Consider the following 27,275-nt stretch of genomic DNA (forward strand, 5'->3'; position numbering starts at 1 on the left):
GACACACAAAGTGATGGAGCAACTCAGCAAGTAATGCCCCTGTCCCACATAGGAAACCTGAACGGAAACCTCTGGGGACTTTGCGCCCCACCCAAGGTTTCCGTGCAGTTCACGGAGGTTTTTGTCAGTCGCCCTACCTGCTTCCACCACCTGCAACCTCCGGCAACCACCTGCAACCTCCAGGAACCGCACGGAAACCTTGGGTGGGGCGCAAAGTCTCCAGAGGTTTCCGTTCAGGTTTTCTAAGTGGGACAGGGGCATAAGGCAGCATCTCTAGAGAACATGGATAGGCAGCGGTGTTTCGGGTCGGGTCCCTTCAGACTCGACCGGAAACATCACTCGAAGCTCTTCCTACCAGAGGGATGGCATGGTGGTGCAGCAGTAGAGTTGCTGTGGTTCTCTGGTTTCCTCCCTCGCTCCAAAGACGTTGAGGGTTCCAGGTTTATTGGCTTCAGTATAACTTGTAAATGGTCCCTAATGTGTAGGATGGTGCTAGTGTACAGGATGTCCACTGGTCGGCACGGGCTCAGTGGGCCGAAGGGCCTGTTTCTGTGCTGTATCTCTAAAGTCTAAAGCCTGAGTTACTGCAACATTTTGTGTATTTACCAGCATCTGCAGTTGCTTGTTTCTAAGTCTAAATCTAACCTGACCTCCTTTATGTGTTGCAGGTAGAGGATGCCATGCTGATGTTTGACAAGACAACAAACAGGCATAGAGGTAAGTGAGTATCACCCTTGGTCAGGGCGTGCCCACGCCCACTACTGCTGCAGCCTTCAATCTATGGGGGTGGGTGCCAACGTATCTGTCGGTTCAATGGCAAGGATCTCGTTAGTAATGCGTGCTTGCAAATCCACTTCTGGGACAAGCATGCAGAGAGTCGCCTTGGCTCGGGCGCCATCTTGGGGCAATTGGTACAGAAGATCGACGCAAAAAGCTGGAGTAACTCAGCGGGGTGGGTTCAAATGAGCCCCTGGCAGAGGCAATATGGAACATTGACAGATTATGTAAGCTGCCATCTGACAATACCATTCAAATAATCTGATGTATTAAACGTTCCCAGAAGAAACACGGCTCATGTTCCTACTCATCGGAGGCATTATTACTGCTGTCATGTTGAAACTGCCGAATCCCATCTGAACCAGAATCCAGATGCCTTGTATTTTGCAACACTGATGGTCTATTCATGTTGGTTGCGTTGAATTCTCTCGATTCGCTTTGTGTTGTGTGTCTCCTGCAGTTAAGCACAGGTTCGTTCACCGGTCTGTACACCGCCTCTTCCACTGCACTTCTCAGTGATATCATTGGCCATTTTAACCATGGAACTGTTGCTCAAGGGCTTCATGCCCTGCTATTACAGGACGGCACGGTGGCGCAGCGGTAGAGTTGCTGCCTTACAGCACCAGAGACCCAGCTTCCATCCTGACTGCGGGTGCTGTCTGTATGTCCTTGCCATCGCATAGGTTTTCTCCGGGCGTTCCGGTTTCCTCCCACACTCCAAAAACGTACAGGTTTGTAGGTGAATTGGCTTCAGTAAATTGTAAAATTGCCCCTAGTATATGTAGGTTAGTGTACGGGGTGATCGCTGGTTGAAGTGGACTCGGTGGGCCGAAGGGCCTGTTTCCATGCTGTATCTCTAAAGTCTAAAGTTGATTACACTTGGCCAGAGAGGCTGCAGGGCTGCATTGAATAAAGTGCTACTGAGTGTGTGTGAGGGAGGAGGTTGGGCAGTATGGTCAGTGGGGAGAGCTGCCATCATCCTGCACCCTGCGCCTCAACCTTTTCTTTCCCAGCGCCTGAGACCCAGGTTCCATCCTGACCTTAGGTTGCCGTCAGTGCAGAGTTTGCATGTTCTCCCTATAGGCCGCATCGGTGTCCTCACACATCCCAAAGACGTGCGGCGTTGTTGGTTAATTGGCTCTCTATAAGTTGCTCCTAGTGTACAGGGAATGAATGTGAAAATGGGATAATGTACAACTAGTGTGAATGGGTGATCGGTGGTTGGCGTGGACTCAGTGGGCCGAAGGACCTGTTTATAGAGGATTGAATATTGATCAGCACAACACAGGATCATGCCCTTCCGCCCGCAATTTGTGCCGCGCTGAACTGCTCTCATCTGCCTGCAGGTGATCCAGGTATCTACATTTTCTGCAAACCGATGTGCCTATATAAAAGCTTGTTAAACCTCTTGACATTATCTGCCTCCACCAATGCATTCCAGGTCCCTACCACCCTCTGTGTAAAAAAAACTTTTCCTGCATTTCTCCAAGAAGCTTTCCCCCTCTCACCATACAGCTATGCCCTCTAGTATTGGGCATTTCCACCTTGGGGAATAAAGTACTGACTATCTAACCTATCTATGTCTCTCATCATTTTATATACTGTCTATGCCTCATCATTTTATATACATTCCCTACGGTATCTCTAAAACTAAAACTAAATGCTGCTGCTACATGCCTCGCTTTGTGAAGTGCAGAGGAGCACGATGGATTTGAGTTGTTGTCAAAGAGTATTTTATCATTGGAAGTGAAGTGTCGGGGTGCTATCATCTGAGTTCATTTGGTTCTTCAGAATCTTTCTTGGTCAGGACATCTTGAGTGAAAAGCTTTTCAAAAAAATATAGTTGGATTATTTTCAAAGGTTCCCCTTTGGCATTCTCTGGCTTCAGTGAGCTGTTGATAGATTATCAACAAGTATGATTGCGATTGAGCAAGATTTAGGCATGTGTGATTAGTTTAGTTTAGTTTAGTTTAGAGACACAACGTAGAAACGGGCCGTTCAGTCCACCGAGTCCACGCCGACTATCACATTAGTTCTATGTTATCGTACTTTCTCATCCACTCCCTACCTATTAGGGACAATTTACAGAGGCCAATTAAACTACGCACGTCTTTGGGATGTGGGTGGAAACTGGTGCACCCAGAGGAAAGCCACGCGGTCACAGGGAGACCGTGCAAACTCCACACAGCCAGCACCTGAAGGCAGGATCAACCCGGGTCTCTGGTGGGTGTGAGCTCTACCAACTGTGCCGATAAGAAGATTGAGTTAGGGGGTTAGAGGATCCTATGAAAGGCAGAGCAGACGTGCCATGCATGTTCCACGCCTGCTTCTGAACCGTGTTTAATACAAAAATAATCTAATGTACGGCCACCATTGGATAAGGGATATCGAGGAACATGGAGCAAAAGTGGGGGTATTGGGAGTCGAAGTAGAGATAAAAACAGAGCAGACCTTTGGGAGCTGATTACAACTGGGACTCATGAGCTTCTGAGCAAGTGGACCAAGGCCGAAGCCCTGCAGTGGCTATTTAGTGGCGGCACGGTGGTGCAGCCTTACAGCGCCAGAGACCCGGGTTTGATCCTGACTACGGGTGCTGTCTGTACGGAGTTTGTCCGTTCTCCCTGTGACCTGCGTGGGATTTCTCCAGGATCTCCGGTTTCCTCCCACACTCCAAAGACATACAGGTTTGTAGGTTAATTGGCTTGGTATAATTGTAAATTGTCCCACAGTGTGTGTAGGATAGTGTTAGTGTGAGGGGATCACTGGTCGGTGCGGACTCGGTGGGCCGAAGGGCCAGTTTCCGCGCTGTCTCTCTAAACTTACGGTAACTAAACTAAACTAGTGTTTCACTCCTGCACAATTTAGCTTTTGTACTGGGGGGTTGTGTTTAGCACAGTCACAACTCTGTTGTTAGGTTGCCCTCCAGTCTGCAGTTGATGGGGACTCGACAGCTACCATTGCGAGCAGATCTCAGTGCCGGAGTTTGCCGCGAGCATATGCTACAAAATGACACACGAGAAATGTGACAGGGACCAAGACTGACATTTGGAGCCATATTTGTAAAATACTTTAATTTGCTCTACTCGTTCTAAAATGGATCTCAGAGGAGTCGGCAACAGAAACAGCATGTTAGAAAGCAGGGCTGACAATTCATCTGATTGAAATGTAGATTAGAAATTGTTTTGCATTTAAACAATATCATTTATTTTTAGAATACGTTTGATAGCACGAAAGCGGAACAGACTGAAATAATTTTGATATCCTCTTTACAAAGGAAAAGCTCACTTTAAGCGCAGGCTGTAATCAGCATGCTGTTATTAAATATGGTTTATGCAAAGGCTTTGAGCACCGGGAGCATGTGTTAGCGGTAATAGATATGGTGTATGGATTTGTGTCCACTCTTAACTCCACAAAACCCACAGCAGTGTGAGCCCAACATCCTGAACAGCCAGAAGAGTTAAGAGAGCGAGTGAACTGAGAGTGTTGATGAGAAAGAATTGTCATCTCAAACCTTTCCAATCCCAGAGTCAACAAATACACTGGCATGGAGAGTGCACCTGGTGTCAGTGTTGAACCTCGACCATGCAGAGGTTCCGAGCTACAAGGGAAAACAAGGAGGACTTTGAGCTGTGACCACTGGAGGATAGAGTGGATGTGGAGAGGATGTTTCCACTCGTGGGAAAGTCTAGGATCAGAGGCCGCAGCCTCAAAATAAAAGAACGTACCTTTAGAAAGGAGATTAGAAGGAATTCGATTTGGCAGAGGGTGGTGAATCTGTGGAATTCATTGCCACAGACGCTGTGGAGGCCGTCAATGAATATTTTTATGGCAGAGATTAAGAGATTTGTGATTGGTACGGGTGTCAGGGGTTATGGGGAGAAGGGAGATTGGGATTGCGATGGAAAGATAGATTGGCCATGATTGCGGGGGATGGATGAAGGTGAGAGCGGACAGCTCATGATTGAAAGGGGGAGAAACTGATGAATCCCATGTGAGAGCGTCTGTGTGGACAGTTCTCAGCCACGTGCTTTCCAGACTGATTCCTGCGATGTCAGGACCAGAGAAAAAGACTGGATAGACTTGGTTTATACTCCCTAGATTTAGGAGATTGAGAGGGGATCTTATAGAAACTTACAAAATTCTGTGTTGGAGTTAGATGCAAGATTCTCCCAATGTTAGGACCAGGACAAGGGGTCACAGCTTAAGGGGGAAATCCTTTAAAACCGAGATGAGAATAACTAAAGAGAGCGCAGGAACTCTCTTATAGATTAGTCGAGGCCAGTTCATGGCTATATTTAAGAGGGAGTTAGATGTGGCCCTGGTGGCTAAGGGGATCAGGGGGTATGGAGAGAAGGCAGGTACGGGATACTGAGTTGGATGATCAGCCATGATCATATTTAATGGCGGTGCAGGCTCGAAGGGCCGAATGGCCTACTCCTGCACCTAATTTCTATGTTTCTATGTTTCCTCCCAGATCCTAAAGACGTGCAGGTTAATACATTAGTCGGCCTCTGTAAAATTGTGTGCGGGGAGTGGATGAGAAATTTGGATAACATAGAACCAGTGTGAACGGGTGATCGATGGTCAGCAGGCACTCGGTGGGCCGAAGGGCCTGTTTCCATGCTGCATCTCTAAACTGAACTAAAACAAACAATAAAAGGGAAGGCTTAGGAGTATGATCCATGAAGGCAGGGGTTTGGCAGGGCAGAGCTGGAGATAATAGTTTCATTCGATGGAGGTTTCAGAGCTAAGTTCCATTCATCTATGATAACTGCTACACCACCGATTTTCTGGCACCTCTAACCCGGACAGAATCCCGAGAGCATTGCGTGTGGTCCACGCTCTTTGGTGATGCGTGCCTCCGTCCTGCAAGAGCTAATTGTTTACTGCTTTGTTAATTGTTAATTTGTTAAGTTTCTAGCAGTCCATAGTGCCTTCGAGACATGGGGGTGGGCGGTATAATTAGTGGGTGAGAGGTGTATCGGTGAATTATTATTTCGCAACCTCTGCTGTTTCCAGCAAAATGGATAATCCGGCAAGGCTCTGGAACCAAGGGTGCCAGGAAATCGATGGTATACGTGCACTAAAGACTGGAGGCAGAACTTGTTTGCCCAGTTGGTCTGTGAAGCTCACCGCATGTTGCAGATTGTACAGTGGAAGATCTCCTCTCACAATCCCTTGAGATTGGGCAGATGTATTATGGTGACAGACACTATCAGTCTTTAATAACGTTGTCTTAGTACACCTGATGTGGATTTTAAATGTGGTGTTATAACTCTATGTGTAAATCTAGACTATATAGCACGTTATGTAAGTCGTTCAGTTTCTGAATTTAGTGCCCGGGATACGACCGCGCAGGGAATGCTGGTGATCTGCGGAAACTTCCTGTGGGCGGGCACGGTGGCGCAGTGGTAGAGATGCTGCCTTACAGCGCCAGAGACCCAGGTTCAATCCTGACTGCGGGTGCTGTCTATACGGGGTTTGTACCTTCTCCCTGTGACCTGCGTGGGTTTTCACCGAGATCTTTGGTTTCCTCCCACACTCCAAAGACGTACAAGTTTGTAGGTTCATTGGTCTGGTATAAAGGTGAATTGTCCCTAGTGTGTGTAGGATAGTGTTAATATGCGAGGATCGCTGGTCGGTGTGGGCCAAAGGGCCTGTTCCTGTGCTGTACTGCTCTATGCTCTATTCCAACATCGTGTGGGTTTGTAGGTTAAATGGCCTCCCTGAAATAGCTCCTAATATTTTGGGAGTGGATGAGAAAGTGTGATTACATAGACCTAGTGTGAACAGGTCGGCACGGACTCGCTGGGCCGATGGGCCTTTATCCATGCTGTATCTATAACAAAAACACCAAATACTATGAGCCTGGAGAAGGGACCCGACCCGAAGCCCCACCCATCCTTTTTCTCCAGAGATGCTGCCTGACCTGCCTGAGTTACTCCAGCACTTTGTGTCTTATTTGTTGATACAAACCAGCATCTGCAGTTCCTTCCAACACACACGTCACCGCTCCATGTTCTCCAGAGATGCTGCCTGATCAGCTGAGTTACTCTAGCATGTGGTGTCTATCTATGGTATTAACCAGCATCTGCAGTTCCTTTTTTTCTAAATACAATCCAGTACAATAGCTGGAGCAAAGGGGAAGAAGCATGTAGTTCTCAGCTTAGAGCAGGCACAGATAGATAGATCTACGTTCGTCCAGTGACAGTGAACAGCCCATCTACAAACCAGGACTGACACTGCAGATGATCGAAATGTAGATGAGCAATTGTTTTGCATTTAAATAATAAAAGTTTATTTTTAGATAGTCAGGCAGCTCAGGATGAAAGAATTGGCAGAAATCATTTTAATATATCTGGCAAAAACACTCGCTTTCAACATGCTGGGGAGATGATAATAGATTCATTTTTTTAACATAAATGAAAATGTACTTTATTGCTATTGAATATAAAGTTACGAATTAAATAGAACAGTGGGCCCAGAAGATGCAAAGCTGTTTCTGTCAAATTACATGTTTGCTGAAATGTTTGTCTGCCATTATTCACTGCTTCAGAACAGATTTCTTGGAGCTAAATTTAGCATTGCTGCCGCTTTGTCTGCTTAAAAGAATACTGTTATTTGTCGTGGATCCATGTCCACCAAATAGAACCATACATTTCAAAGTGAGGGTTTTTTTAAGCCTGTGTGTCAAGTTTAATTTTTAGATATTTTCCCCCTGAAGATGTAACTCAGAATCCTCTCCTGTGGCTTGAAGTGACTCAACGATACTCTGCACGGTGCCTCATGTGCATTCTTGTGACATCCCCCCCCTCAATCTGAGCAGCATGCTGGTCTTCAGAAGTCACACGAGCAGATGTAGGCAATTCGGCCCATCTAGTCTACTTCACCATTCGATCTTGGCTGATCTTCTCAACCCCACTCTCCTAGCTTCTCCCCTGACACTCTTACCAATCGAGTATGTGTCGATCTCCATCTTAAAATTACCCAAGCCGTCTTTGGCAATGACTGCCACAGATTCCATCCTCTGACTAAAGAAATTCCTCCTTATCTCCTTTCTAAAGGTACGTCCTTTTATTCTGAGACTATGCCCCCTGGTCCTAGCCTCTCCCACTAATAGTAACGTCCTTTCCACATCCACTCTATGCAGGCCTTTCACTGTTCGGTAAGTTTCAATGAGATCCTCCCTCATTCTTTTAAATTCCAGCGGCGTCAAACCCTCATCATTTGTTAGTCGATTCATCCCTGATATAAACCTCCACTGGGCCCTCTCCAACACTCACATATGTGGCCCAAAACTGTTCACACTACTCCAAACGTGGTCTGACCAGTGCCTTATAAAGCCTTAGCATTGCATCCCTGTTTTTATTCTCTAGCCCTCTCAAAATAAATGCTAACATTGCATTTGCTTTCCTTACTACCGATTTAACTTGCAAATAAATTATTTCTGAATCCTCACTACCAAGTCCCTTTCTTGATGAGTAAAGATATCAAAAGTTACGGGGAGAAGGCAGGAGAATAGGGTTGAGAGTGAAAAATAGATCAGCCATGATCGAATGGTGGAGCAGCCTTGATGGGCCGAATGGCCTAATTCCGCTCCTACATCTTATGGTCTTCCTCCCCACCCCTCACTCTCACCCATCACATTCTCCATATATAAACTACTCACCACAAGAGAAAGACCACACAAGTTTTAGTCTGACAGGGGTGCAGCCGGCGTTGTTATTTTATTTTGCTCGTAAATCTGGAAGGGTGGACGTTTGGTTTGGAGATATAAGTTCATATCCCACAAGGGGAATTTAAAATGGGTTAATTAAATAAAGTCAGTAATTAGAAAATCATTCCTTGTTAGGGGTGACCATAAAGCCAGCGGATTGCCATTTAAAATAAAAACCTTTTTCATTCACATGGTGCTGGGAGAAGGAAATATGTTGCTTTTGTCCTTTGAGATGGCTTATCACAGATGCTGGTTTTAAAAAAAACACAAAGTGTTGGAGTCACTCAGCGGATCAGGTGGCATCTCTGGAGGATATGGACTGGCCATGTTTCGTGTCGGGGCCCGTCTTTGAGTTTGAGCTTAGTTTATTGTCACGTGTCCCGAGGTGCAGCAGAAAGTTCTTCAGTCTGATTGTAGTGGGATGGGACAGGTGGGGTGGGACAAAGCCTGGCAAGAGGGGCGACAGATAGCACAATGGGCTAAGAGTTCGGCTGGCGACCGGAAGGTAGCCGGTTCAAATCCCGCTTGGAGTGCATACTGTCGTTGTGTCCTTGGGCAAGACACTTCACCCACCTTTGCCTGTAATGGAATGTACGGCGGCAGGCGCGGGCACACCGCGACGCCCTGTGTCTCCCTTTCAAGGGAGATGCTAAAAATGCATTTCGTTGTCTCTGTACTGTACACTGACAATGACAATAAATTGAATCATTTCATCATTTCATTTCGAGTGATAGGTGGATACAATGCTTTCCTGAGTAACCCAGGTGGTTTACAACGGGTGTGGAGGGGCATGAGGAGGGGTGCGAGGCTGTGAGCAATCTATGAGCCGTTTTGGGCCCCATTTCTGAGAAGAATAGATCAGCCATGATTGAATGGTGGAATAGACTTAATGGGCCGAATGGCCTAATCCTGCTCCTCAAACTTATGAGCACTGATTTGAACATACCTATCGATTGTGCAGCAGTTAGCATTTATTGCAGGGAGCTTCAGACTTTCTCCCCGTTACACGCAGAAATGATTCCATAGATTATCTGGTGTTTGCTTGTAATGGTATAACCCAGCTCACAGCGGCACTTTTTTTCAGACACAATGGTTCCCATTCAGTGGCCGTCTTTCAGCGCCGTTGCGCCTCCCTGTTTGTTTGACCCCGCTCCATTGTTGCCATAACACTATGCTTTCTTTTGTCCCCTTTAGCCATTGTACAAAAGGCGAGGTGTTGATGTGGGTGACGTCACTGATGTGCGTGCTTTCTGTGGCAATGAGGGCTTGGTTCAGAGGGCTGGCTAACGTCCCTTGGGTCAATGCTGATAAATGCGCAGCATTTTAGTGACTGCACGTGGACAATGTGTGGACATCAGTATTCTTTACATTCTTCTCTACATCAAACAGTTCAGTTCCATTTGGTCCTTTGTGCTTATGCCCACTGTTTGATGGACTCTCTGATTAGTTCCATTCCCCCTGGCTCCTCCCGCGAGCCCTATAATATGTTTTTCTTTCAAATGATTATCCATTTCCCTTCTGAATATGATCGTCTGTTTCCTGAGCGGCTCTGCGTGTGTCCAGCACTGTGGGTAGTAGCCTCATCCATTTTCATGGGTTGTAGAGTCATACAGGGTGGAAAGGGTCCTTCCTCCCACTGAGTGCCCCCCCCCCCCCACCCATCAAACACCCATTTACACTGTCTGAAGAAGGGTTTCGGCCCGAAACGTTGCCTATTTCCTTCGCTCCATAGATGCTGCTGCACCCGCTGAGTTTCTCCAGCTTTTTTGTGTAACCCATTTACACTTGTTCTACAATCAAGGTCTACAAGGCAGTTTCCGTTTCTAGGGCAGCGATAGAGTTACTGCCTTAAAGCGCCAGGCACCCGGGTTCGATCCTAACTATGAATGCTTTATGTACAGAGTTTGTACGTTCTCCCCGTGATATCCCTCTATATCGACTGACATCAATTATAAACCTACTGACTCCCACAGCTATCTGGACTACACTTCCTCCCGCCTGCCTTCCTGCAAAGACTCTATCCCATACTCCCAATTCCTCCGTCTATGCTACATCTGCGCCCACATTGAGGTGTTTCATACCAGGACATCTGAGATGTCCTCATTCTTTAGGGCACAGGGGTTCCTCTCTTCCATCATAGATGAGGCCCTCGCTAGGGTCTCCTCGATATCCCGCAGCTCTGCCCTTGCTCCCCCTCCCCCCAGTGGCAACAGGACAGAGTCCCCCTTGTCCTCACCTTCCACCCCGTCAGCCGTCGCATACAGCACACAATCCTCTGACATTTTCGCCACCTGCAACGGGATCCCACCACTAGCTGCATCTTCCCATCTCCACCCCTTTCTGCAAAGAGTAAGACCGTTCCCTCCGCAACTCCCTGGTTAACTTGTCCCTTCCCACCCAAACCATCTCCTCCCCAGGTACTTTCCCCAGCAACGGCAGGAGATGCAACACCTGTCCCTATACCTCCCCCCTCGACTCTGTCCAAGGACCCCGACAGTCTTTCCCGGTGAGGCAGAGGTTCACTTGCACCTCATCTACTGTGTCCGCTGTTCCACCCGAAACGTCACCCATTCCTTCTCTCCAGAGATGCTGCCTGTCCCGCTGAGTTACTCCAGTGTTTGTGTCTATCTTCGGTTTAAACCAGCATCTGCAGCCCCTTCCTACACTAATAACACTAATACTACCCCGTTTTTATAGATGTACAAATACTGATTCTATCACTCACCAACACACATGGGGTGTCCAGTTAACTGACTAATTACCACATAGACATCCTCCCATATCCACTGCACTGCCTCCCACCCGCCTGTATGAGTCCTGGTGGGGTAGAGGGGAGGAGGAGGAGGAGAAGGGGGGGGGGGGGGGGGGGGGGTGGGAGAGAAAGGGGGTGTTGTGTGAGGGGGGTTAGTTAGAGGTGATCTAAAATTGGAGAATTCAACGTTCGTCACATTTCTTTACAAGAAAGGTAGTAGAAGTCTGGAGCTCTGTCCTGCTCCCCCCTACCATCACCGACCCATTACATCAAAACTGCCCGGGAGTGGATGAAAATTTCAGAGTTGAAATTGAAAGATTCATATCGGGCAAGAGTTTGAATGGTCACAGAGCTGTGACGCTGCGATATAGCAGAGCCACACTCTAATTGAATGGCAAGAAGCGGAGATGCCTGCTCAGGTCAATAACATGGTTCCTGCATTGCCTATTTAACTGTATGAAAGGGAATTCAGCTGCGCTCCAGGATGAAATCAAAGGTATTTGTTTGAAGAGTGTTCTGCAAACAGTTGCAAATCGTAAATAGTTGAAATACATGATTATCTCCCATTGTACTGCGCAATGCCATGTAACGTTTGATCAATGGAGAGAATTTCTCCCACTTACATGACCATGTTTTGAGGCCCATCATAGCTCTGCTTTGGGAGTCTGGTGCTTCCTGCAAAATGAACGCCTCTGACTTAATCGGAGAGGCTCCGGACAACGTTAGCTTTTCGTCTTTGAGATACAGCGTGGAAACAGACCCTTCAGCCCACCGAGTCCATGTCAACCAATGATCACCCATACACTAGTTCTATCCTCCACATTAGGGGCAATTTACAGATGTCAATTGACCTAGAAACCAGCACGCCTTTGGGATGTGGGAGGAAACCGGAGCACCCGGAGGAAACCCACGCGGTCAGAGGGAAAACGCGCAAACTACGTACAGACAGTATCCATAGTAAGGTTCGAACTCTGGTGCTGTAAGGCAGCAACACTACCGCTGCACTACTGTGCCGCCCCTGTCCGTTCGATCCTAGGGAGTGTTTTTGGCAAAGACTAGCATGTTGGCGTGTCTCTCAACTTGGCATTTGTTCCACGGCGTTGTTTGTGTGAAATTCCAGGAGTGAGTTCAGCCCCTTTCAAAGGAGGATCAGGGGTCTGTGCATTGTCGAGATGAGATGAGTTTATCTATGCCTCATGCATTTTTATACATCTACTATCAGGTCTCTCCTCAACCTCCGGCAATACTAGAGAAAACAATCCAGGTTGGTCCAACATCCTAGTATTATAACAACATTTAAAAACATCTGGACGCACGTGGCATAGGAAAGGTCTAGCGGGATATGGGCCGAACACTGGCACATGGGACTAGTGTATTCGGGATATCTTGGTCAGCATGGACAAGTTGGGCTGATGTGCCTGTTTCCATGCTGTATGACTCCATGGTTCTCCTTGTAATCCAGGCGGCACTCCCGTCAACCTCTTCTGCACCCTGTCCAAAGCCCGCTCCTCGTTTCTGTAATGGGATGACCAGAACTGCACACAATTGTTCTGAGCGGAGTCAGGCTGCACTTGGAGGATATTTTTAAGTTGGAGATTGGCAGATACTTGATTAGCACGGGTGTCAGAGGTTATGGGGAGAAGGCAGGAAAATGGGGTTGAGAGGGACAGGTAGATCAGCCATGACTGAATGGCGGAGTAGACTTGATGGGCCGAATGGCCTGATATTCTGCTCCGAGAACTTATAAAAGTACGCTACCTCCGACCTCCTCCCTTCTTTCCAACCGGGCTAGCTGGTTAATTATTACTTTGCCTTAATTAATTGGATATGTGGCCTTGGTCTTGAAGGGAAAGCTGTGGTAAATCACAGAGGCACCCATCCATCGCCATGTCTTGGGCTTGTGCGGTGAAGCATGTCCATCTGGCTGACGCGTGTCCACTGACCGTGGATCACGTTGGGGTCACAGCTCAGTGGACACTTGTCCTCGGACTCTCGCACACTCTCTGTACCTGAAATAAAAGGCCGGTTTCTGCATCATAAATAAAAAATCCGTTTCAAAGGTAACTTTGCCGATGTCAGGTAAAGAACACAATAACACAGCAGTTGCTGACAGCATGTCTGCTTGCCTGAGCTGGCAACAAGTTCAACTCCAACAGCATTTAACCACAAGCAATTATATACATTTGGATTTGTAGCAGTCATAGTGACCGTGAAGTTCTTGGATTGTTGTAAAAACCCATCCAGTTCACAGATGAGCCACAGAAGAGGAAGGCTCCCATTGTTTCCTTGCCTGCCTGAATGTGGCTCCAATCCACTACATTGCCCTGCTCCCTGAAATGGTCACAATTCAGTGGCTACTTGGAACTTTAGTTTAGTTTACAGATACGGCGTGGAAGCAGGCCCTGCCGCTCACCGAGTCCACGCCGACCCATCGATCGCCCGTTCACACTGCTTCTATGCTGCCCCACTTTCAAATCAACCACCCTACACACTAGGGGCAGATTACAGAGGCCAGTTAACCTACAAACCCGCACGTCTTCAGGATGTGGGAGGAAACCCGGAGCACCCGGAGGAAATCCACGCGGTCCCTGGGAGATCGTACAAACTCCAGTCAGAGGAGCACAAGTAGTCAGGATCGAACCAGGAAGAAGCAAGGAACCACTGATGCTAGAATCCTTCGAACGCAAAGTGCTGGAGTAACTCAGTGAGTCAGGCAACATCCCTGGAAAACAGCAAGGTCCCGACCTGAAACGTCAGCGGAAAGATCACAATCAAGCCATCCACATTGTACTGATACAGAATAAAGGGTGTAACGTTTCTGTTGGAGCAGAGGTATAGAAGTGGAACGAGTGTAATGAATGATTACAAATCTACTTCTAGGACCAGCACAGAGAGTCGTCTGGTTTGGGCAACATCTATAGTGATCTGCTTGGACATGGATAGGTAACGATTCGGGTCGGGACGCTACTATCCTCCAGGGATGCTGCCTGATCTGCTGAGTTACTTCAGCACTAAGCAGTGTTCTATGCAGGTTCTCCTGGATTGGTCAAGATGTACTTTGTGGCATGGGGACACATGGGCCAAAGAGCGCCAGAATCCTCCCTTCCCCACCGATGCTTCTGGGCTTACCTGGCCCTGTTGCAGATACTTCAGTTGGGCTTCCTGCCCTGGATAATCGGGTGGGGGTGTTTTGTAGGGAATGAAATCAGCTGCCCTTGCACTGGCATGTTTGCATCTTGTAACCCAACAGTCTGATCATAACGAACAGGAGTTCTGGCTCCTGCTAATGTGATCAGGTATTGAAGGTAGAAACAAAGAATTGCAGATGCTGCTAAATACACAAAAGGACACAAAGTGCTGGAGTAACTCGGCAGGTCAGGCAGCATCTCTGGAGAACATGGAGCCGCAACTTTTCAGGTTGAGACCCTTCTTGTGGTTTGGATTGAATGGACCTGATTGCTGAGGGGACTGGGGTCCAGAGAGGGATGTCCAGAGAGAATAATTTAATTGAGTAGGTTTATCAGAAAGCAGGCCATGGGTGTAACTGGATAAAGGACTTTCCTCTAAGAGTCTATAAACTAGCAAGCAGTCGGTGTGTATCGAGTTGGTAACGTTGCAAGCAGTTCAAAGGCCTGGGCAGTAGATCTGGGGATGAACGCTTGAATCTGACTATAACTGGTATGGAATTTAAATTAATTTGATTAATTTTAAAATAATCTGGAATTAAAAGCTATATCCATAATGTTGACCACAGAACAACCAGATTGCTGTAAAACTCCACCTGGTTTGCTGATTTCCTTCAGGGAAGAGAATCTGTATCTTCCACAGTCTGGCCCATGCACAACTCCAGTAACCCTCTGAAACAGACACTTGGGGCAATCGATGCTGGTTTTGCCCATATCTTACAAAGAAATATAAAGAGACAACCCTCTCACTGAACAATGGGTTAACTCTACATGCTTGCACACAAAACACACACATGCACACATACATACACACACACACACACACACACACACACACACACATACACACACACACAATATACACTTGCACGTTCAAAACATCCATGCACACACGCATGCAACACACACACAAAATGCATATGCACATAAAATGCACACACACACACGAAGCACATACAAAACACGCAATACATGCAGACACAAATACACATGCACACACAAAACATCTGTACACAGATGCTTGCAACACTTACATGCCCACAAAACGCGCGTGTACACACACACACACACACACACACACATCCACACACACACACACACACCACACACACATTCTTGTTGCAAGATCCACCGTTCTTTGCTTGTTACAACATATTGTTTCACAGACTCCCATCAAGAAGCACTGGAGCGGCTCCGAATCGAGATGGCTTTGCACGAAGGAAAATATGTATCTAAATGGAGATTGAAAAATTGATGGGATAGATCTCATTATTGGGACAGTTAGCAGCACAATCAAAGGTTTGGTCTGTTTGTTGCCTGAGCCCCAGTGGGATCCAGTCAGGTGTATAAATAGACCGGGATCGCGCAGGGCTGTGGGGGGGGGGGGTCTAATTGTCAGGCCAGCGTACAACAGCTGCTGCCAGGTAGGTGAGGCCAGCTGTTGGCGCGACTTTTACCGCCGAGTGCCACTGTGTGGAAATGGGTTTGATAAATAATGAATTAGCGAAAATCACCGGCTGATGCTGGGATCAGGGAAGCTCCCTGAGGGAAGGGGCCGGAGGGAAGGTCGCAAAGCCAGCGTTGATCATCAGCATGGGTTCAGACAAGGTTGGGGAGAGAGGGGGTTGGGGAGGGAATCACCTCTTAGGGTGTTCTTTAACCCCGTAAATAAACAGAAAGCAGCAAAGGATTTAGCACTTTGGGAAAAGCCAAGAGGTTTTGTCAGTGCTGGTGCTTTAGATCTGGGATTGCTACCTTGCATCCTAGAAATGTTAATAGTTCTTTACTGTCACATGTACCTAGGCTCGGTGAAATTTCTTTTTTGCATACAATTCAGTAAATAATTCACTATGGATGAGCACGATGATACCCAAACACAAGAGTGTACGCGGGCTCCACGGTGGCGCAGCAGTAGAGTTGCTGCCGTGCAGCGCCAGTGACCCGGGTTTGATCCTGACTATGGGTGCTGTCTGTACGGAGTTTGTACGTTCTCCCAGTCATCACGTGCTTTTTTTCTCCGGGAGCTCCGGTTTCCTCCCACACTCGAAAGTTGTACCGGTTCGTAGGTTAAGTGGCTTTGATAAGAAAACATCGTAAATTATCCCTAGTGTGTAGGAAAGCGCGTGTGTACGGGGTGATCACTTGTCGGCGCGGACTCAGTGGGCCGAAGGGGCTTTTTCCACGCTGAATCTGTGTGAATAGTAGATTACACCAAGGCAGTGTACAAACGTCACCAGGTTTCTGGCATCGTCTTATATCTTTCGTTTCAAAGTCCTTAAAAATGTAGTCTTAATGTAGAAACAAAGAACTGCAGATGTGGTGTAGAGTGGGAGAGCAGAACTCCCATTTGAGGAGAGGAGGAGGAGGACCTGAGGGGTCTTGATCTGAAACGTTGCTTATCCATGGTCTCCAGAGATGCTGCCTCCCCCGCTGAGTTACTCCAGCATTTTGTGTCCGTAGAGTCTTAGCTTGGCCTTAAAGTCCCGTTGTCCTGGTGGCACTGGGCCGGGGTTTTAGGGGTTGGCCTGGCCTGGTGACGATGTTGATGCCTTCCACCATTGGAATAACCATTGAGATCATCTTTCTTCTCGCCCTTGAAGAAACATTGCCTTCTCTGCTAGATGACGTGAGAACCAGGTGGAGGTATCTGAACCGCCCCTCTTCCCGTGCCTGCAAACTCATCTGGGATGCAATTTTAATTCCTTTCCCTGCGACCTGTTCCCCATTTGACAGGTGCAAACTCTTCCATCTCCATACGGCCTTCACTCTTGAGGAGAAACCCATTAACAGGAGGGACACTGGTCCACAGGGCCAGGGCAGATGAGGGACCATTAGCAGAGAGGGCACTGAACCACCATGCCAAACCCATGAGGAACCGTCACCTCTACATGGTTTGGGAAGGCACGGTTGGCAAGGGGAGGGTGGGCCACTCCCTCCAAACCGACTGCTTCATCACCTGCCGCATATCCTCCCATTTGCATTTTGATTGAACGTCCAAATAGTGCGGGGGAGGGAGTGAGCGATATTATTGTAATGAAGAGTTAGCAGATAAGAGGAACAACACAGCACAGAGTCATTGCAGCGGGCCTCGTCTCACTTTAATTACCCTGACAATACTTGTTCTCAGAAGCAGACGATTAAGTGATGGTTTCTGCAGAAAAGCTCACACTGTTTTGTTCTCCCTTCCTACAAAGGGAGAGAAAAAATTACTAGTGCCAAGATTTCTGTGTGCGTATATTAATAAAATAGGTAATAAACTTGTTACAATATAAACGGTCTATTATCATAATCTTCTTTAAAATGGTTATTACCATGTCATGATATGATTTTTTTTTTTATAAGAGCGATTGAGTTTGACAGTTCGTGAGCAGAATGACAGTCTTGGTATTTTCTTGTCGTTTTTCTTAGAGCGAGTTTCTTTCTGGTTCTCCTGTGCCGTTGCCCAAATGCTGCCCTGATACCAAGGGCACGAATAGGGGGGGGGGGGGGGGGGGGGGGGGAGTGTGGGGACAGGCCCGGCCTGGACACTACTCTTTCTCCAGCCTGACCAAACGATTCCAGTTACCTTCCCTCACTCTTCACGGCTGTGCTTTCCGCCATTGATACCATAAGCCCTGGAATGCCCTCCCTAATCGGTGTGGGGCCAGTCGAGCTGCCCATCTCATAAGTGCCGGGTTCGATCCTGACCTCGGCCACTTAAAGTGGAAAGGGTGCAGAGGAGGTTTAGTTTAGTTTAAGAGATACAGCGCAGAAACAGGCCCTTCGGCCCACTGAGTCCGCACCAACCAGCGATCCCCGCACATTAACACTGCCCTTCAATAGGGGCAATATTAAATTTATACCAGGCCAGTTAACCTACAAACCTGAGGTAGACAAACATGCTGGAGCAACTCAGCGGGTGAGGCAGCATCTATGGAGCGAAGGAAATAGGCAACGTTTCGGCCCGAAACGTTGCCTATTTCCTTCGCTCCACAGATGCTGCCTCACCTGCTGAGTTTCTCCAGCATTTTTGTCTACCTTTGATTTTCAAGCATCTGCAGTTCCTTCTTGAACAACCTACAAAACCCGTATGGGAGGAAACCAAAGAACTTGGAGAAAACCCACGCTGGTCACGGGTGAACTTACTAATTCCGTACAGACAAGTACCCGTAATCAGGATCGAACCCGGGATATCTGGCACTGTAAGGCAGTGGCTATACTGCAGCGCCACCATGTACAAGGATGTTGCTGGGATCCGAGGGACTGAGCCATTGGAAGAGGTTGGCTTTATTCCTTGGACCCCAGGAGGACATATAACATGAGAGGGGAAAGATTTAATAGGAGGGACAACTTTTTCATTCAAACAGTAGTGGGTATATGGAACGAGCTACCAGAGGAGGCAGGTAACACAACATTTAAAAGACATATGGGCAGGTACATAATGCCCACGCCGACCAAGGTGTCCCATCTACACTAGTCCCGCCTGCCTGCATTTGGCCCATATACCTCTAAACCTTTCCTATCCATGACCCAAATGTCTCTTAAACGTTATAGTTTCTGCCTCAGCTACCTCCTCCGGCAGCTCAATCCATGTACCCACCATCCAGTGTATAAAAATGATGAGAGGCATGGGTAGGGAAACCAGTCAGAACCTCTTATGCAGGGTGGAGATGCCCAACACTAGAGGACATGACCATAAAGTGGGAGAGGGAAAGTCTAATGGAGATGTGCAGGGGCCTGGACTGCATTGGCAGTAGAGGCTTTTCGATAGGCTCATGCTATTGCAAGGAATAGAGGGATATGGATCATGTACAGGCTGATGAGGAGATGAGTTTAACTTGGCATCATGTATGACACAAACATTACGTTCCAAAATGCCTGTCCCTGTGCGGTACTGTTCTAGGTTCTAGTTCTGCAAAGGTCATTGATCGGAAACGTTGGACTCCAACATTCTCTAGACACGCTGCCTGATCAGCTGAGGATTTACAGAATCTTTTGTTGTATTAGAGATACAGTCATACAGCGTGGAAACAGGCCATTCGACCCATCGAGTCTACCCCCCCATTCAATCTCTCCCTCCTAACCCCACTCTCCTGCCATCTCCCCGTAACTCCTGACACCTGTACTAATCATTGCACAGTTCAGTGCAGGCTTCTCTGCAATCACCATTTTCCAATGTCACTGGTCTCTTGTTTACCTGCAACTTGCTCCTTTCTCCTGTGGGTTAGCCCAGACACTTGCATTACTGATTAGCTGCGTCAGACTTTCTCCTCCAACACCTGCAGCTGGAGAATGGCTGGGACTTATTTTGATCAGGTGTCCGTATATCTGTCAGGATAATCAGTAGATGATATGCGGTGGCTGTCAGGCCCTGGGGAGAGTCCTTCCGTCCTGTAATCTAGTGCGACAGGTTGCTGTACGAGTGCAGCCTCACTCCCGACTGAAGGGAGTCCTGCCCCTTCCCTCACTCTATGAAGTCCTGGCGACATCCTCGTAAATCTTCTCCGCACCCTTTTTCAGTTTGACAACATCTTTTCTATGTGTATGTCCAAAACCGAACTCAATACTCTAAATGCGGCCTCACCAACGTCTTATATAACTGCAACATGACCTTCCAATTTCTACACTCAGTACTCTGACTGATGAAGGCCAATGTGCCGAAAGTCTTCTTGACCACCCTATCTACGAGTGATGCCACTTTCAAGGAACTGTGTACCTGTACTCCTAGATCCCTCTGCTCTACAACACACCCCAGATCCCTACCATTCACTGTGCAAGCCCTAGCATTCACTGTGTACCTCAATGATTAGAAAGCAATACAGCACAGAAACAGACCACTCGGCCCATCAAGCCTATTCGGACCATGCTAATCCCATTTACCAACACTTGCTGCATTTCCTCCTGTGCCTTGGTGAATCAGGCTCGCACCCCCGATACTGCTTCAACGTTGTGGACGCATCTGCCTCCTCGCCCACACCTTCTGTAAGCAGTGTGCTCCAGCTAATCTCTCTCACCTCCTCCATTCCCACAAAGCACTGCGATATCTGCGCTCCTCCCATTCACTCGTCTCAGAGTTGTGTCATTCTACCATTGTCACCTGCATCCTGGATTGGTGGTAGGTGTTGCTCTTGGCTGGCGGCCTTGCTCAGTGCGAACGGTTCTCACTCCAAGGAGTGACAAAGGGGTCTTACTCCAACTGTACAACCTCTCAATGGATGGACATTCACACATCACAGAAACAACTCATCCTAACTTGTCCATGCCAACCAAGATGCCCCATCTAAGCCAATTCATTTTGCCCACGTTTGTCCTCTATCCTTAACCTGAAACAAGGCCTGCTGGTACCGTTCTGTTTGGAGAACAAGCAAAACAACTAGAGAGCGGTCCTGAGCTACCATCTCCCTCATTGGAGACCCTCGGACTATCTTTAATCAGAATTTACTGGACTTTACCTTGCACCAAATGTTATTCCCCTTATCATGTATCTGTACACTGTGAACGGATCGATTGTAATCATGTCTAGTCTTTTCGCTGACTGGTTAGCTCACGACAAATTTGTTCACTCTGCCCTGGTACACGTGACAATAAACTAAACTAAACTAAACTAATTAAGCAAAGTATTTTCACTCTACCTCGGTTTATGTGACAATAATAAACCTCGACCTACTGCTTTGCGTTGAACTTTATGAAAAGTCCAGTGAGACCGAGCAAATGTCATCAGGTAATGTCACAGCTGAGCCTGTTCCAATCAACTGATGCTCATTGATTCACCACCAGCGGAGAGCACTCCCAGCTCTGGGTGTTGATCTCCACTCCTTCCCCAGCTCTCCCTGCTCTGCTGAAGCCTATCATCATTTAGTTACCTCTGCACTGGGTCATTCTGCCATGAACCTGCCTCTCCTCCCTCGTTCTACCTCTCAAATGAAGATGAGTTAAGTCTATTTTCACGTGTCCCCCAGGTACAGTGACTCGGTTTTGTTGCGTGCTAACCAGCCAGCGGAAAGACAATACATGATTACAATCGAGCCATTCACAGTGTGCGGACACATGATAAGGGCAAGGTCGTACATTATTGCACAGCCTAGTTATTACGTTGAGGAACCTGGAGTCTATGATGGGCCAAGTGAAGGCCGCACGGTGGTACAAGCCTCACAGCTTCAGTGACCCAGATTCAATCCTGACCTCTGGTGCTATCTGTGTGGAGTTTGCAATTTCTCCCTGTGATGGCATCATAGAGTCGTAGAGTGATACAGTGTGGAAACAGGCCCTTCAGCCCAACTTGCCCATGTCCCAGCTACACCAGTCCCACCTGCCCGCGTTTGGTCCATATCCCGCCAAACTTGTCCTATCCACGTACCTGTCTAACTGTTTCCTAAATGTTGGGATGGTCCCACCCTCAACTACCTCCTCTGGCAGCTTGTTCCATACACCCACCACCCTTTGTGTGGAAAAAGTTACCCCTCAGATTCCTATTAAATCTTTTCCCCTTCACTTTGAAGTAATGTCCTCTGGTCCTCGATTCCCCTACTCTGGGCAAGACCTTCTGTGCATCTACCCGTTCTATTCCCGATCTATTTCCCTCAAGTGATCCAAATTCCACTCGCATCTCAAAAATGCGCGAAGTAGTCAATTAAGTGGCCACTGTAAATTGCCCCTAGTGTGTAGGTGAGTGATACAATCTGGAATAGGTTGATGGAAACGTGAGGGGAGAATTAAATAGAGATGAATGTAGATGGGTGTTCGACAGTCTACATGGACATGATAGATCAAAGGGCCTGTTTCCATGCTGTACTCTGCCACGAGAGTCGAGAACCAAGAGTATTTAATTGTCATATGTCCCGAAACGGAACAATGATGAAGTGTCAAATTCAACAAGCACCTCTTACATCTCTTACAGATGTCTCGTGCTTTTTTCACAAAGACATTTCTACACCATTGGAGCTTTATATTTAACGGGAAACCAATATTTCATTTCTTATTTATTTTAAAGCTATATTCATCTTCCCAAAGTGCCAGGGTGAGACACAGGGTGAACCTCGAATCTCTAGATTACGTGCCCAGTATCATAATCTCCAGTCCCCTGCACACACTGCTGGGTGACCCAGGGCAGTGCTCCGTGTCAAAGATGTCACCTTCAGCTAAATTCAATTGTCTGGATGTTGCAGCGGTTCCAATCAAATCTCGAGATCCACAAAGAAGTGTTCAGTAGAAAACAAGCACTTCTGAAGGTGGACACAAAAACCCTGGAGTAACTCAGCAGGTTAGGCAGCATCTCTGGAGAGAAGGAATAAGTGACCCTTCTTCAGGCTATATCTTTTGTTTCCCTTTCCCGTGACTAGCCTGAAGAAGAGTCAGAACCCTTCTTCAGGTCTGAGATTGCCCCTGATGTTTAAGGAGTGGATGAGAAAGTGGGATAACATAGAACTAGTGTGAACAGGTTGATGGTCTGCGTGGACCTGGTGGGCCGAATGGTCTTAGTCCATGCTGTTTTTCTAAAAAAGGAACCACAGATAAAATGAGTCTGAAGAAGGGTGGTGAACCAAATCCTTTTTATCCAGAGATGCTTCCTGACCCGCTGGGTTACTCCAGCATTTTGTGTCTATCTTTGATATAAACCAGCATCTGCAGTTCCTTTTTATTAGATATGTCCTTGTGATGCCCTTACCAACACCTGGTCTCCAACAACCACAACAAGTTGCATTTATGCATCACATTTAATACACTAAAGTGCTCCGAGGTCACAGCATTATCAAACAGAATTTAACAGAGGTGATCAAAGAGACAGGCTTTCGGGAGCTTCTTAAGCAGTAGATGTAGATGGAGAGGGTTGCAAATCTTGGCTGGTGAAGGCAGACTCTTTAGTACTTCACTTTAGAGGTACATCATGTAAACAGGCCCTTCAGCCCACCACGTCCACGCTGACCAGCGATCACCCCGTACGCTAGTACTATCCTACACATTAGGGATAATGTTACCAAAGTACATATTTGGATTGTGGGAGGAAACTGGAGCACCCGCGGAAAACCCATGCAGTCACAGGGAGAACGTACGAACTCCGTTCAGACAGCACCCGTAGTCAGGGTCGAACAAGGGTCTACAAGCACTGAAAGGCAGCGAATGTACTGCTGCACCACCGTGCCACCCTCCATGCTGCTGGGCAGGCAGAGTTGCTTTCTGAAATACACTGTTGTTGTGTACATTAGGGCAGCTTCTAGTTTGCACACAACAAGCTGCCGGTCCAGTTGCAGCAAGACATCAAAGACAGAACCCTGCGGCTCTTTGAATTAATGGCGATGGAACCTCTCGCTTCCAGCTTTGACCACCTGCTGGGCCTTGGATAAGATGTCGTCCAAGACGGAGCACTCCCACTGGAGTGCCGGCCCATAAATCTCCCAAGAGGGATTTGAACCCCAAACCCCAAGTCAACGAGTGCTCCCCACTAGTTCATGGCTGACATCCACAAAAGTCACTTGAGTACTTAAAGATTCATTATTGCTGCTCCGATAACACCAAATGATGACCTTGCAAGCAACGTGTGTGCTCTAAGAACAGTGGGCCAACTGGCTCTGTTTCATCCATTGCATGTTGATGTTCTCTGAGCATGTTGATGTTCTCTGAGTCACCTTTCCTTTGAATAATGAAACAAAGCAAAGACTCTTCCCCCCCCATCCCTCTTGTTATTCTGCACGGAATAAGCCCGAATGGGATTTTTTTTAAACATCCCATCTTGTATTAGTACGGGTGTCAAAGTTTATGGGGAGAAGGCAGGAGAAAGAGGTTGAGAGGGAAAAATAGGTCAGCCATGATCAAATGGCGGAGCAGGCTTGATTGGCCTAATTCTGCTCCAACGTTGTCTTATAGTCTTGTTAGTGCACAAGCCTCCTCATCCACACTGTTCACTGGAACTGGCCTTTGTTTTCCTGAATCTTAGGGGTTCACTGATGAATATTTCTGTGGAGCAGAGAGGATTAAGATGCTGTGCTGTCTGTACGGAGTTTGCATGTTCTCCCTGTGACAACGTGGGTTTTCTCCGGGTACTTCGGTAACCCACCACACTCCAAAGGTCATAAGGTCGTAAGTGATCGGAGCAGAATCAGGCCATTCGGCCCATCAAGTCCACTCCGCATTTCAATCATGCCTGATCTATCTCTCCCTCCTAAACGCATTCTCCAACCCTCCCCCCCATAAGCCCTGACACCCGTATGGATGATGTACAGGTTTGTAGGTTAATTGGCTTTGATAAGTTGTAAAAATTATTGTCCCTAGTGTGTAGGTTAGTGTACGGGGTGATCGCTGGCCGGCGTGGACTGGGTGGGCTGAAGGGCCTGTTTCCGCGCTGTATTTCTAATGTCTAAAGAACTATAGAGTTAATACATCTAATACTGAATGGTGCAGAGAGCGTGGGATTACATTAGTTTGTGTCTTGCAGAGAGAAATGTGGTCTAGTCATTTCGGACTGAACGCGCTGTGTGTGAGGCAAGGACAATTTCCATGATTGCATATCAACAGTTGGGTTCAGTTTTCCAGCGAGCCTTTGTGAAATTCACTGAGGAAACCTTCATGTGTCCTGCTTCAGCTTGAGCTATTGGCCTGTCCAATCACTTCTCTGTAGAAAGCTTATCTGAGTGTTATTACAGTAATCAATTTACTGATTACCCCAGCTTGGACTGACTAACTGTGCCAATGCCGTTGCAAATGATTTCTGAACTACTTACCAAAAACTGATTTACCAAAATCAGCAGCAAACAGATATATTTTTTGTTTAGGTTCGAGATACAGTGCGGAATCAGGCCCTTCGGCCCACCGAGTCTGGGCCCACCGGCCATCACCCCGTACACTAACGCCATTCTGCACACTAGGGACAAGTTACAATTTTACCAAAGCCAATTAACCTGTACACTAGCACTATCCTACACACTAGGGACGATTGACAAATATTTCTTTACCAAAACCAATTAACCCACAAACCTGTATATCTTGGGAGCGTGGGACGAAACCGGAGCACGCGGAGGAAACCCGCGCAGTCACGGCGAGAAGGTACAAACTGCGTACAGACAGCACCCGTAGTCTGGATCGAACCTGGGTCTCTGGCGCTGTAAGGTGGCAACTCTACCGCTGCGCCACCGTGCCTTCTTCATGCTGGTTCGGTGGCTGCGGCCCAGTGGCCCATGTCCAGATCAGAATGTTCCTGCATCTCCCTCACTTCTCCATGCCTGGTGCCCCATTTGAAGAGGTGTGGACCGTACAGTGGACTAGACGGATGTCCATAAACTGTCTATATCCAGATACCTCGACATCCAGTCTGCTCTTCGTACCAGTCTTTATGCATCCTTCCCCGCGAAATATGAGGTGCTGTTCCTCCAATTTGCGGTGGGCCTCACTCTGGCCATGTAGGAGGCCCAGGACAGAAAGGTCAGATTCGGAATGGGAGGGGGAGTTGAAGTGCTGAGCCACAGGGAGATCAGGTTGGTTATTGTAAACTGAGTGAAGGTATTGTGCGATGCGATCGCCAAGCCCGCGCTTGGTCTCACCGAGGTTGATCATACGCTGAATAATCCAACCACATTTTTGTTTGGAAGTGGAAAGAAATAATAGAAATTGCATTCATTGCAATGTATAAAAAGAGTTGAGATACTGTATTGTAATTTTGCTGCATGTCATTGTGATATATATCATGTCTTGATTGGTGAATATGTTTAGTTTGTGACTTTATTTGAAGCAGAAATAATATGTGAATGCTTCATTGACCATAATTCCAACTGGTAACTACGCACTTCGTCCGAGAATGCGTCATGTAAGACGTCTTAAATGACCACCTGAACTGTCATTTGGCAACCTAAAAAGCTGCCTAGTTGGCCCGGCTAGAAACACAGGAAAGGGGAAATTACAGAATGCAGAATATAGTTCTCAGTAGTGCACCAGTTCCATAGACAAAGTCCAATGTCCACAATGGGGTAGAGGTGAATTGGAGTTCCCTATCTTATGGAATGAATGTTCAGAAGCCTGTTGACAGAGGGGTCAAAGGTGTTCCTGAGTCTGGTGGTGCGTGCTCACAAGCTTCTGTATCTGCGACCTGTTGGGATCAGGAGGAAGAGAGAATGACCGAGTCGGGACTAGTCTTTGATTACTTCAGCCAAACGTGTGATCATGCAGCATTTGTGTTTGCTGGGTTCTTTCCGTTGACCACAAGGGAACTAAAAATATCGGAAGGGCCGCATAACACATAACTGCCCCCTTATCTTCCCATATCTTTACAGATGTTAGTTCATTGAGGACCATTCACTCAGCCTCATATCTTGAGTATCTCCACGGGAAATCGACTGGCCAAAAGGATCCTTTGTGGAAATATAGTAAAAGCCCCTGAGTTGGGACTGCAGTCTGTGGCATTCAAAGTGCAGCGACTAATCTTATCAGTTGAAGGTGTCGGCGTTTGTTCTTGAGCCATTGCTGCCAATACACTGAAGATAAAGAAAATGTCTTTATTGAATCTATGATAAGCTGAACCAATGGATATTTTTAAGCCGAAGATTGACAGATTCTTGATTAGTACGGGTGTCAGGAGTTATGGGGAGAAGGCAGGAGAATGGGATTGAGAGGGAAAGATAGATTAGCCATCATTGAATGGCGGACTAGACTTGATAGGCCGAATGGCCTAATTGTGCTTCTCTAACTTATGAATGCATGAACTCAGTACAGTGAGTGCAGTTACTGGCAGGGCTTTAATGTACAGAGGCATCTGTGAGTCCAAGTCCACAGTATTGATACATGTATCAATAAGCTCTGGTTAGGTTTTACTTTCATTTCACTGCAGTGGTATAGACTTGACTTGTACATCGAGTGGTATAGGAGGCATATGGTATACTTG

General features: G+C 47.3%; 1 protein-coding gene across 13 annotated transcripts in view; it reads left to right on the forward strand.

The window, feature by feature from the left end:
* Positions 1 to 27,275, forward strand: part of msi2b (musashi RNA-binding protein 2b) — a 431,971-nt gene that overhangs the window by 254,648 nt on the left and 150,048 nt on the right. For all 13 annotated transcript variants that reach the window (XM_055657603.1, XM_055657605.1, XM_055657606.1 and 10 more), the window contains exon 7: positions 669 to 717. In XM_055657603.1, coding sequence (XP_055513578.1) covers positions 669 to 717 — 49 coding nt within the window. The remainder of the gene's footprint in view (positions 1 to 668; positions 718 to 27,275) is intronic.

This window comes from Leucoraja erinacea, chromosome 28 (genome assembly GCF_028641065.1).
Source record: "Leucoraja erinacea ecotype New England chromosome 28, Leri_hhj_1, whole genome shotgun sequence".
NCBI lineage: Eukaryota > Metazoa > Chordata > Chondrichthyes > Rajiformes > Rajidae > Leucoraja > Leucoraja erinaceus.